General features: G+C 39.3%; 1 protein-coding gene across 2 annotated transcripts in view; it reads left to right on the forward strand.

The window, feature by feature from the left end:
- Positions 1-3638: 3638 nt before the first annotated feature.
- LOC100014888 (zinc finger protein 501-like) overlaps positions 3639-13207 on the forward strand; it is a 32374-nt gene continuing 22805 nt past the window's right edge. Inside the window, exons 1-3 of one of the 2 annotated variants that reach the window (XM_007477061.3) lie at positions 3639-3976; positions 4599-4681; positions 6777-6868. In XM_007477061.3, the coding sequence (XP_007477123.1) occupies positions 4648-4681; positions 6777-6868 (126 nt within the window). In that variant the 5' untranslated portion in view covers positions 3639-3976; positions 4599-4647. The remainder of the gene's footprint in view (positions 3977-4598; positions 4682-6776; positions 6869-13207) is intronic. The other variant, XM_056797021.1, reaches the window with a different exon arrangement.

Consider the following 13207-nt stretch of genomic DNA (forward strand, 5'->3'; position numbering starts at 1 on the left):
AAGGAAAGTTAGAGGAAATTATTTCACATAATGAGGATGGACAAGTAGACATCTTCATAAACAAGGAGAAGGGAGTCAGGTGGGGAAAGCACCTGACATTTGAATTTCACTGTCAAAATGACACCCAGAGTAGAAAAATATGATTTTATACAACAGTGAAAGAGGGGAAAAAGAGGAAACAGGGGGAAGGGGAATTACAGGGAGGATAGATTAAAGGATAGATGAGTTCTAAGCAAAACAGATCCTAACAATGTACAAAATTTTTTTTTGTTCTTTTTTGAGAGAGCAAAAAATCTGAGGAACTGCTCATAAATTGAGGAATGGATAAAGTTGTAGCATATAAATGGGATGGAATACTATTGGGCTAAACTTTTTAATAATTCAAAGATATTTGATTTTCCCAGTTGCATGTAATAACAATTTTCAACATATGTTTTTTTGAAATTATAAGATCCAAATTGTCCTCCTTTTCCCTTGTTCTTCTCCCCTCTTGGAGATAGTAAATAATTTGATCTGGATTATACATGTATTATCATGAACAACAAACTTTCACATTGGCCATCATTGTAAGAGAATATGCATATAAAACGTAACCCCCCCCTCAAATAAAACTGTAAATAAACTAAACATGCTTTGATCTGCATCTGACCCTAACAGTTTTGTCTCTGGAGATGGATTGCATTCTATGTTCATAAGTCTTTCAGAATTGTCTCAGACCATTGTATTGCTGAGAATTGCTAAGACTTTCACTGCTATGGGGTGGGCCAGTCTCCCACAGGGGATAGGGTCTTGGAGGTGGGATGGTGTCAGCATAATGATGGATGGGAAACAGCTTTTGCATTCAACCTGCAGCACAGGTTTCACAGGATAAACTGCTTCACCTTGGCTGAGGCCTCACTTTATTTTATACCCTCACGATCACACATCTACTTGGCACACAGTTTCATTCTCAACATACAGGTTTCCATGGAACCTAACAACAGATAGGAAACCTAGGGAGATAGTCAATGAAACATTGTTGCTAAGGGCAGGATCAGTGGGCAGAATCAACATGATCCAGATATAGGTTAGGGAATTCAGATAACAGATTTGTCAGAAGTTTTTATGTCTGGAAAAGTGTCCTATCTTAGTGGGTATATAAGAATCCTTAGGTTTAATTTTGTAAGTGGGCTCTCCTGTTAATATCCTGGGGGGACAGAGTGGGACATCTGTATTAACCCTGCAAGCAAGTTGCTCTCATCTATTTTTCTTGGGGCTATAGTAAGAATAATAATCATGGCAATTCCAATAATAAGGGGATGTTAATAATGAATGTCACTTAGGGGGGTTTCAGTAGGCATTTCCATCCTTCCTGGGGGCTGCTTTGCAGTCCCCTGTTTCCAGGTGGACTGTGTCAAACAGCGTGGTCTTTGATGGCTCCCAGCATTTCACATTTGATCATGATACAATATTGTTGTGTGTGTACAATGTTCTCCTGGTTATGCTTATTACACTGCATCAGTTAGCTCTTTTCAGATTTTTCTGAAATCATCCTGCTTATCATTTATTATATGTGCTAAAGTCTTCTCAGAAGAATGACCCATCAGAATTCCAGCAGATCAATGATGAAACATGTTTTCCACCTCCTTGATGGAGAGGAGAAGAACTTAGAATTCAGAATGAGACAAATTTTTAATGAACATGGCAAATATGAAAATTTGATTTGATTGATGTGTGTAATGGGTTTTATATTTCTTGTACTCTAAGTTGGGATTGGGGTTGGGATTGGAGAAGGTGAATGTTGGCTTTCACTCTACCTTCTGAGGTTACCCACTCCAGAATGAATTTGCCTCAGCAACTTCTACATAGTTTTTTTCCTGGTATGGCTTTCTGGGGCCACAAAGAAGTTTAATGCTTTTTTACATGGCTTCCTAAAATACTTATAGATGTATAGAATCATGCTGTTTTCATTTTAGTGGTCACCTAATCCAATCACCTTGTTTAAGTGAGGAAAAATAAGGTCTAAAAATGTTCAGTCCATTACAAAGGAACACAAATGTATAAAGTAAGCAGAACTGAGTTTGAATCAAGGTTTTCTCATTCCAAATTCAATGCTTTCCCCACTCTACCAAGTTACTTGCTCTTCTATGTGGCAACTCTTCAAATAGGGTTAATTATATTCCTACTATACCTTTTCTTCAAGCTAAACCTGCCTATTTCTTTCAATTGATCATTATTACATGGCTTATTTTCAAACCATCTCATCATTGTTATTTCTTTCTTTTAGGTGACTGCCACATGTCAGTGTACTTCTTAAAATGTGGCTTACAGACCTGAAGACAGTTTTCCAACTATGGACCATTCAGGGCAGAGTACAATGAAAGATTAACTCTTCATTCTGAATACTATGGCTCTCAATGCAGCCCAAGTTTGCATTAACTTTTTCAAATACTGTGTCAGATTGTTGAACATGCAGTGAAATAAGACCTCCAAACATTGTTGTTTGTTATTATATTGGGTGGGGGACAGTGGTGGTGGCGGCAAATGGGGAGCACTAGAATTAAAAGCTGCATCAGTGCTTTTAAGAGACAAGTTATTTTTTTTTATCCCTGTCGTATTATGGGGGCTTTTAAGGATAATGAATAATGGATTTCTTTCAAAGCTGGTCACTGTGGTGGAGCCTTGATGCTATTAATTGCCTTTGGAAACTGTCTCAGACCAGGCTAAGCCCCTGAGATTTAGGAAAATCACAGCTGTTTAGGGTCAACAGAGATTTCTCTGCCTTGGGTATATTACTGTGCATTTCCTCTAGAATACTATTTCTGGGAGGATGGTCACAGGAACCCTCTAGGACTCTCTTTTAGGTATTTTATCTGTACTGGCAAAGTTTGGCATTTCCTCATTGGACTCCGGCTCTGTCATTCTCTGTGTCTATCTGTCTGTCTCTCCTTATATTAGATCAATCTGTGAAGAGAGAAATAGTGTAAGGCTGCATCTCTGACTTCTTTTTGAGATTCCAACCCATCAATCTTGGGGGTAGTTTGAGAGCGCTAGATTTAATTTTTTTTTCACTATGTATTATTATTATTAGCTATTGCCCTGATGGTATAATTGTTTCAGAACCAACTATAGGATAATAGTGAGTAGACAATAATGCATATGAAAAGGAACTGAGGATTTTAGTGAACCAAAGTCCATACATGACACTAAAATATTAGTTTGTACGAAGTAAGAAGGTATCAAGAGAGATGATAGTATAGAAGCTTAGTATGGAGAATATTGATTGGAATGTAAGGATCTGGGTTCAGAACCTATTATCTCTGTAGGTAGGACCTTGCTTCCCTGAGTCATCCTTTCCAGGGAACAGCAGGGAAACAATCACAAAGCCTCTCTGGGCTTCAGTTTCTGCATCTTTAAAATGAGTGGGCTGGAGGGGATGGTCTCTGAGGTGCTTTCCGGCTCTAAATTTTTAACTGATTCATTTGATATCATAAAGCAGGTGGTGTCACATACTACAGAAAGGCTGTTGTTGGTCTTGATTTACACATTTTAGTTGATCGAGGAATGATTGTTCAGTGTGCTGAAGGAGACAGCGTCTCTAGACTACAATTCCCAGAATCCGTCGAGCTGAGGTTTGTCCGTGCGACCAGGCTTCATTCATTTCCCACAAACCCACCGACAAAACCCCGTAGGGTCTGCGCTGCGGGGATCCTCAAACCCTCTTGGGACTTGACTGCAGCTCGCGACGTCCTCTAGGAAACGTAGTCCGGGCCGGTGACAGGTGGCGGCGCAGGCGCAGTCTCGGTGGGCCTGGACTCACCGCCCCTTTGTTTTCCCGCCTGGTCCTCGCGGCTATAGCTGTATCGGACCTGAGACCCTCGCGCCTGCTGCTCCCAGGCAGGCTGGGTTCCCGTATCTTGGAGGGTGGGGGAGAGCCCGACGAGTGAGGCTGGGACTCCCCACCCCTGGTCGAAGAGCCTCGGGGGGCCAGAACCAGGTCTCCTCGGGACACGCCGGCGGGAAGGGGGGCTGTGTGTGTGTGTGTGTCCACGCGCGTGATGCTTGCTAGTCCGTCTCGTATCATTTATTAGGTGCCTCCAGTGTACCAGGACCAGGGCTGACTGCCAGGGACTCAGAGAAAGGAAAAAGCGGCCCTGACCCTTAGAGGCGAGAGGGAAATAAATACCTAGGTGCCTAGAGCATCTAGATAGTGGTGAACAGAAGGTCATAGGGTGGGGGTGGGGTGGGGTGAGGCGACGCAGGAGTCTGGAGTCCCAGATTGTGTTGCTCGGACTTCGGGTCCTCTAAGTGTGCTCCAGGTAGGATCTTGGGGGTGGGGTTGTCAGACAGCTGGGCCCGCCCCAGATAATTGAGAGCGCCTCCTCTATGCCCCCAGGCCTGGTCTGGGTAGGAGGTGAATCTCTTAGAGAAAGCTGCTTCGAGTTGTTTGCTCCCCTCCCCCTCCCCAACCCCAGTACTGTGAATGCTTTTGGGCAGTGGGTGGATTCGATCCTCCAGACCCCTCGCTCCTCTTCTCCCGGGGCTTCGAGCTGGGGGTTCTGGCTGCGCAGGAGCCGGGCCTGGAGCTGTGGGTACTGACGTGAGGCCTGTTCCTCCAGAATTCGGTGTCATCATTTCCAGAGAACAGCAGGGAAGCAACCCGCGACCATGAAGGGTTTGGCTCGGGCGCTTGTGGGGAGAGGTGAGAATTGTCCGAAGGATGTGGGAGCTCTTGGGAGGGAATAGACTCTGGGAAGGGATCAATACCCGGTGTGCCCTCTCTTATCTTACACTCACTTGTGTATTCCAGCCTCATGGTATAATCTGGGTTCTGCATTAGTCACTAGGTCACTTTTGTCCCCATACTCCAGAATGACTCAGAATTCGAGGTCTTTCTGCTCCAGCTGTGGAAAAATCGTTTTTAAAACTTACTTCTTGGCTGTTTGGTTAAGATCAAGTGAAAAATCCACCCCTCTCCCCCTTTCTTGGACCAATTGAGAGGAGGATGTTTTTTTGAAAGGATCATTTACTAAAAAAGAGAGGAAATAGAAAACAAAAGCCTGATGCACAAAATCATTGACATGGATAAGCTTTCAGTGTGTAGCTTTTTTGTTTGTTAACCCTTACCTTCTGTTTTACAATCAATCATTAGTATTGATTGCAAGGCAGAAGAGTGGAAAGGGCTAGGCAGTTGGGGTTAAGTGACTTGCTCATGGCCATATAGTTATGAAGTATTTGAGTCTAAAATTGAACACAGGACCTCTTGTTCTCTTTGACCTACTTCAAAGATTCAAAAGGTTCTTTTTGAACTACTTTTAAGGAGTGTGGGGAGTATACTGAAATAAGATGTGATCATTTTCAGACAGATTTGGCTTTCTTTATACTAAACCACCTAGCTGCCCTTAAAGGTGCAGCTTTTTGACCCACATTCAATTAAAGTCTTGCTTGAGACTTTGAAGTTCCAACTTTCAGTGTGTATCTAATTCATTGCTTGAGGTACTCCACCAAAATCTTTCCTCCTCACTTCCCTTTTTTCCCTTTGGATGGACATCCTTGGATTCAAAGGAGGGTTTGGGTTTGGAGATAATGCCCCAAGTATATAGTAGAATACTCTTAATTAATTATGGAGGAAAGGGCCATTATAGTTGTATGTATATGCCTACTTTTCTTTCTTTCTAATTTTTTTTTGGTCAGATCTGTAATTTCACGAATCTTTTGTAAATTCTTTCTGGAGATGTGGTTTGTCAGCTCATTTGTAACTTATAGTCTGTAAAAAAATGTTGCTTGGAGCCATGAGATGCACCAGCTCTACTTTTTGTAGAATCCTTGGAGGGGAGACAACTCCTTTTAGTTCATACTTATGATAGGAAACATTCCAGTCACTTTACTCTCTTTTAACTATTTACTAAGGTTTTTTATTATTTCTGTTTGCATGACGGAAACCTGAGATTCAGATCAAATTAATTGTTCAACATTTCATAGTTATTTAGCAACAGAATTAGGGCCAGAAATATAAAGAGCAGTCAAAAGAGAGCTTTGTCAGGAATGAGAGGACATGGTTTCAAAAAGCCAAGCTGTTCTACTTACTAGTTTTGAGTCCTTGAACTTGTATAAATTCTCTTGGTCTCAATTCTAATGTGATGTAGTTAGACTTCATGATCCTATGATTTTAGTTTTTTAGTTTTTCCATATTGCTTCTCTGATAAGTTAAAATAGTTTGCACTCGGTAGAATGCAAGCTCTAAGACAGCAGGGACTTTATGATTTTTTAAAATTTGGATTCTAGCACATAGTACAGTGCCAGGAACTTATTAGGTAGATATTTGTTTATTGCTTGATTGTTTTGATGTAGGAGCTCCTAGTTCTCCAAAGAACTTGTTGAATTCTTCACATTCTCTGAGTCAGGGAAAGGAATTAGAGTGATTATTTCTCTAAATGAGACTGTAAGGCACAAAGAGTTTGGGTTATATATTTGGTATCATAAAGCACAAAGCTTTAGGTAACAAAGCTGTCAAAAAGATGACAAAACTGTGAATTTTAGCTATGTGCCCTTACCCCCACAGTAGGTAGATTTATATGCCCTGGAATATGCTATGAATACATGGATAGAGTCAGGGTTCCAAATAGTGCCCATAGGATTTTTCTCTTGATTTTAGACATGGATGTGGCTTATAAGGTTCTCTTTGACCTACTTCTAAGGAGTGTGAGGATTACAATGAAATAGGATGGGATTATTTCTATAATTTGGAAGCTTTGAGATAGAATGATTTCTCTTCATGGTTCCCTTCTCTTTGCCAGATCTCCCTATTCAAGATTTTGTCTCTTTCCAAGAAAAGCCCACAGAGGAGCTGGGAACATTGGTATCTGGCCTGTCAAGAGCCAGAGCACAGGTGAGTTGTGGGTTTCTTTTTCCTAGCCTAGAAATTCTAGAGTTCCAGAAGATAAATCATTTTCTTCCCTTGCCCTGAACTTCTTTACCAGCAAAATTTTATCCATGTACCTGGATCGAAATTATACTTCTCCTGAAGGCTAGAATATTCTTGTGTAATAGAGAATGTTTCCAATTAATCTAATGCCTTCTTTTCCTAGCTTTCTTTTTTCTCTCCAATATCTTCTTGTGTATTCAACAGATTATGCAAACCTGCTATGTGTGTAGTAGCATGCTAAAGTCAATGACTGAAACAAAAGAAATATAGAAGGAAAGAGTCTTTGTCCTAAAGGAATTTGTAGTTTCAGTGGATTTATATTAGTTTAGATGCCGTTTGACCTCTCTTTCTTCACATGAGCTCTTCACACCAGTAACCCAGTTTTCTAAGTGTCCATCATAGATGACATTCACAAAGGCCTCAAGCATCTTGACGTACTTCTTATTGGAATGCCATCACTGAATAGTTCAAAAGTCTGATGATCACTTTTGCTCAACTGATCTCATATTGACTGACTTCTTTCTCCCTTCTCTGAATTGATATTTTTTGTCTTCACCAATCACTTTTGGCTTTTTATAGTTCTCTGTTGTCTTTTTAAACTTCATGTGTAGTAAAAGACTTAATTTTTGTTAACTTCCTATATAAAGTAGAGCAAAGCTTGAAAAATGAATGAAAAAAGATTTCTTTACCACTCAATCCAAAGTGTGGTTAGCTAATTTCTGCTTGAAGACCTCTAGAATAGGGAAAACCTTCTATTCCAATTTCTGATCACTGGGGAATTTTTCGTGACATCAAGCCTAGATTTGCCCCTGCAATTTCCACCCAGTGCTTCTAGTTTTGTACTCTGGAACTAGAGCTAGGCAGAATATGTTTAATCCTTCTTCCACGTGATTGTCTCCTGAGTCTTCTCTTCTTCTGGCTAAATAGACTCGGTTCCTTCAGTTATTTTTCTTGTGGAATGACTTTGAGGTCCTTTACCATTTTGACTGCTCACCTCTGGTTCCTGTCCAGCTTATCAATGTCCTTCCTAAAAATATGGCACCCTGAATTAAACACAGTGTTCTAGGTATCCTGTGATTAGGGTGGAGTAAAGGAAGATTGTCACTTTTTAAATCCTGGATCTTCTCTTAATTCAGCCTGTGACTGATTTAGTTTTTGTGGATTGTAACCTCTGTTTCATTTTGGACTCCTCATTCTCAGCCCACTCTCATCCATCCCTTTCTTTCCTCTCATACAACCACCACCCTAGTGCACACTCTGTCACCTTGGTCTGGACTATAGCAGTACTCTTCTGGTGTATATCCTTGTTTAAAGACCTTCCCCACTTCAGGTCATGTTCCTTAAAGTGTAGGTCTGACAATGCCTGGCTCTAATTGATAAACTCCTTTGATTCCCTGATAGTTCCAGAATAAAATTCAAAATCATTTGTCTCTTACAGCTCTTCATAATTCACCCCTCCTGCTTTTCTAGTCTTCTTATTCCTTGTTCCCACCTCCCCTCCTACACTGCACTTCAGTGAAGCTAGCCTTCTTGTTGCTCTTGTATATGACCTGACTCTGTCTTTTTATTGGTTGTCCCCCATGACTAGAATATTCTCCTCATTTTTACCAGTTTGTATACATGTATCTATATAATTTTTCATGTGTCTTTTTCATTAGAATGGAGCTTCTTTAGGTCAGGAACCAGTTTTTATTTCTTTGTATACTGAGAATTTAGACTGGTGCCTGGCACATATTAAGTATTTGATAAATAATTCTTGATTGCCTGATATGTCCAAAATGGAATTCATTCTTTCCCTGTGTCAATGTGGAATCTATAAGTCCCCAAAACTGTAGTTTAGAAAGATTTAGTGATTCCCCAGTTTTATTTAGTTCAGAAGTGAAAGACTCGGGTTTGAGCTTGTTCCTCTGAGAATCCACAATCTACTTCAGATGGGGGGGCTAAGCCCAAGCCAAAGTTCAGTGACTTTTTAGTATACAGAAGTCTCTCCCAGTATATCACACCCTCCCTTGAACTTGGGACCTTCAGCTTTTGAGACTCATTGCTTAATGAGCCAAAGAGTCACTCAGCTTAGGCTTAGACCCCTGAGAGCCACTTACCTGGCCCCTCTGCTAACTGGACTCCTGACTCAACCCCCAAACAGGTTGTGTGGGTACCTCAAGTCTTGGGGTCCTTGTTAGCAGGGAGGCTCAGACAGCTGGGACTTTGGATCTCAGTGGGACCTCCAAAATGTTGACTAGGAAAAAACATAGAACTATTAAATAGTCAAAATCACTCTTTAATCAAGGGAAAAAGGGTTCAGTGCCATACTATACATACATACAGTGCCTCGACACAGAGCTGCATGCCACAAGACTGCACAGAGTCTGAGGATTGAACTCTGGCTGCTTGGACACTGGCTCCTGGGAAAACCAATCATGCTTTTCTGAGGAGCCATTAATGTTGGGGAGCTTAAATACCTTTCTAGGTGAAACATGGGAGCTGAGGATGAGGACTGCTGATTGAATTTACAATGGTAAGATAGTAAAACAAGGTGATCCAGATAGGAATAACAGTGAGGGGCTGATGCTTCACAATGGACACAAAAGGGAAAGACCCAGCCCAGGCCTGGGCCACCTTGGGGGGAGAAACCATTGGGACAAAAGAGAAACTTAACATCTTAAAGTCTATTGTTAGTCTGAGATCAGTGGAGTAGGACTCTCCCTCCTGGAGGAACTCTCATGTGACAAGGTCAAAACCTGGGGTTTCTACCTCCAAATTAAATAAACTGGGGTTTACTAAATCTTTCTAAGCTACAAGTTTGGGGACTTCTAGATTCCACGTTGACACCCTCTAAAACCACCCTATTTCTGAACTTACTTGTTTTTTGTCCAGCATACCACCATTCTTGTATTTTTGGTTCAAAATCTTGAAGTCATTTCTCATTTTCCTTACCCTTCACATTAATTAATTTCCAAGTCTTATCAGATTTATATCCATATCTTTCATATGTCTACTTTTTAACTTAAAGGATCATCTCCTTAATTAATGACTAAACTACAATAATACTCTCTTAATTGGTCTCTCTCCCTCAAGTCTTTATCTATTTCTTCTACCACCTTGCTACCAAATCTTATTCCTTTTAAAGCAAAGTTTCAGCTATCTTACTCCCCTGCTAAGTCAACTCCACCAGTGGTTCCCTGTCACTTCTAAAATCAAATATAGACTTTTCTGTTTGGCATTTAAAGTCCTTTCTCACTTGGCTCCAACAGTTTCTAGCCTTGTTATATGTTATTTCCATTTTTATTATTGCGTCTCTTTGTTTTTTAAAAATCATTTTCAATTTTGTTTTGTTTTACATTAAATACAATTACAGATTACTCTTGCTTTCTGCAAGTTTTTTTTGTAACAAGATAAAAGTTATGTAAAACTAATAACACAGTAACTTCATGTGAAAGTGTATGCATCTGGGGTAGGTAGGTGGCTCAGTAGATAGAAAGTAAGGCCTGGAGATGGCAGACCTGGGTTCAAATTTGGCCCAAGATACTTCATAGCTGTGTGACTCTGTGTAAGTCACTTAACCCCAATTGCCTAGCTCTTACTGCTCTTCTCCCTTGCAACCAATATTTAGTATCAAATCTAAGGCAGAAGGTGAGGGTTTAAAAATAAAGTACATGCATCCATATTATTTCCCAATTTTCTTTCTGACTTTAAATGAACAGAAATCTTATTTTTTTATTCTTCCCACACCCTACTTCATTTATGGAAAAAGTCAAGAAATAACCATTTTTTTGTTATAAATATTCATAGTCAAGCAAAGCAAATTACCCAGGAGGCTGTATATAAAAATATATGTCTGATTCTGCACTCTTAAATCCATCACCTCTATCTGTAATGAATGGATAATATGTTACATCATTGGTCATCTGGAATCATGAATTATAATTATCTTATTTCTTACAGCTTTTAGAGTTTGTTTTTTATAGTTTATTGCCATTGTATAAATTATTCTCCTGGTTCTTCTGTTCACTTCCTTCTTTTTCAGTTTAAAAAAGCACTTAATATTTTTCATTTTAATAATACTGAATTTATAATTAAAATTGTTCTGGTTCTGCCTACTTCACACTTTGTATCAGTTCATATACATTTTTCCATGTCTTTTTGAAATCATCTGTTTCCTAAACTACTCCATCACATATACCACAATTTACTTAATCATTTCTTAATTATTGTATGTTTTCTTTGTTTCTAGTTTCTTGCCACCACAAAGAGAACTGCTAAATTTTTATCTCTAGTAGTAATTTTCTTCTTTGTTGGATTTTTTTTTTGTGGTCTATATAGGCTTTCTTGAATATCTAGAAATGTCTTCCCTCTTTGCTTCTGCCTCTTAAAATCGTTAGTTTCCTTTAAAGTTCAACTCAAATATCAATTTCTAGATAAGGCTTTTCTTGACTCCTTAAGCAGCTAGTTCCTCATTCTCCAAATTACCTTTAATTTGTTTTTATGTATATGTATATTTGTATATACATATGTCAATATGAAATTAAAAAAAATCAAATCATCACTGTTATAGCTAGCATTTCTACAATGCTAGACATGGTATTAATTGATTTACAAATATCTCAGGAAAATTGTCAGGATCATTTTAAGTAGATTTAAAACAAGTTTTAGAAGTCAATGGAGATTTTTTTTTATAATAGAGATTTTAATATTGTTTACCAGATTTTTTTGTTTCATTCTTGAAGTTTCCAGATATTTCAGGAACTCTTCAATTATTCAGTGACTGTTAAGATAGATGTACAAAAAGAAAAGCATAAAAAAAGGAAAGAAAAAGAAATATATGGACAAATGTTTGTAATACTTATAGCAGTCAACCCTGAGATATGGATGCTTAGGCAATCAGAGTCATAGATTTTGAGAGGTGGAAGAAACTTATCTGTCCCTACTATGATCTATACATGAAGAGAATCCCTACAATAATGTACCTGACAAGTATTTATCTAGCTTCTGTTTGGAGAATTCTATCTCATGAGGTATATTGCTCCTCTTTGGGATAGCCATAATTGTTATGGTTTTTCCTGATATCAAGTCCAAGTTGATCTCTTTACAACTTCTTCCTGCTGCTTCTGGTTCCAAACAGGACCCATCTAATAATTACCATCCTTCATATATGTGAAGATAACTCTCATGTTCCTCCTGAATCTTCTCATCATCAGACTAAATATACTCATTTCTCCCTACCATTTGTCATATGGCAATATAGACACTTAAGTATAAGTGCCATCTTTGACTCCTTATTCTCCCTATGTTACATCATATCAAAGCATATATTTGTACAGTCTATTGCAAAGGTCTGATAATTTAACCTTCATAATAGCTGTTTTATTCCTTCTTTTTCCTTGGCACTGCTACCACTCTGGTTCAAGTCCTTATTGCCACATGCCTGGACTACTGAAATAGCCTGCTGGCTGATCTTCCTGCCATAAGTCTTTCTACTGTAGTCCCTTCTTTACTGAGATTCCCAAGTAGTTTTCCTAAAGTGCAGGTCTAACTTTGCCACCTTTCTACTCACTAACCTCTAGTAATTCCCTATCACCTCTACTTTGAAATAGAAAATCCTCTTTCTAGTGTTCAAAGCCCTTAAGCCACCCCCCACCTCCACCCCAACCTCAGCCCTTCTTCAATTCAGGCACTGGCTTCTTTGCTACTCCTCACATAAGATATTCTATCTCCTGACTCCAGACATTTTTATTGGCTGTCTTCTGTGTCTGGAATGATGCTCTCCCTCTTCATGTCTGCCTCCTGATTTCCTAGAGGTCCCAGCTAAAATGCCTATAGGAAGCCTTTCCTGATTTTTCTTAGTTCTAGTGCCTTTTTTCTGTTTATTAAGCCCAATATGTCCTGTATATGACATGCTTGTATAGAGTTTTTTGCATATTCTCTCTCCCATTAGTCTTTGCTTTGAGAGCAGGGACTTTTTGCTTTTCTTCGTATTTCCAGTGGCTAGTACAGTGCCTGGAATGCAGTAGGCACTTAATAAATATTTGTTGGCTGGTTGACCTGTTCTTGATGGAGTCCCACTAACTCTTTGTAATTACTGATTCCCTTTCTAAATGATCATCAATTATCCCTATAATGATCCCTTTTAGAATTTTCCCAGAAATCAAAATGAATTTCATTGTCCTATAATTAGCATACTGTTTTCTATGCTCTTTTTTTTTAAACCCTTACCTTCCATTTTGGAGTCAATACTGTGTATTGGCTTCAAGGCAGAAGAGTGGTAAGGGCTAGGCAATGGGGGTCAAGTGACTTGCCCAGGGTCAC

Source organism: Monodelphis domestica, chromosome 1 (assembly GCF_027887165.1).
Source record: "Monodelphis domestica isolate mMonDom1 chromosome 1, mMonDom1.pri, whole genome shotgun sequence".
Taxonomy (NCBI): Eukaryota; Metazoa; Chordata; class Mammalia; order Didelphimorphia; family Didelphidae; genus Monodelphis; species Monodelphis domestica.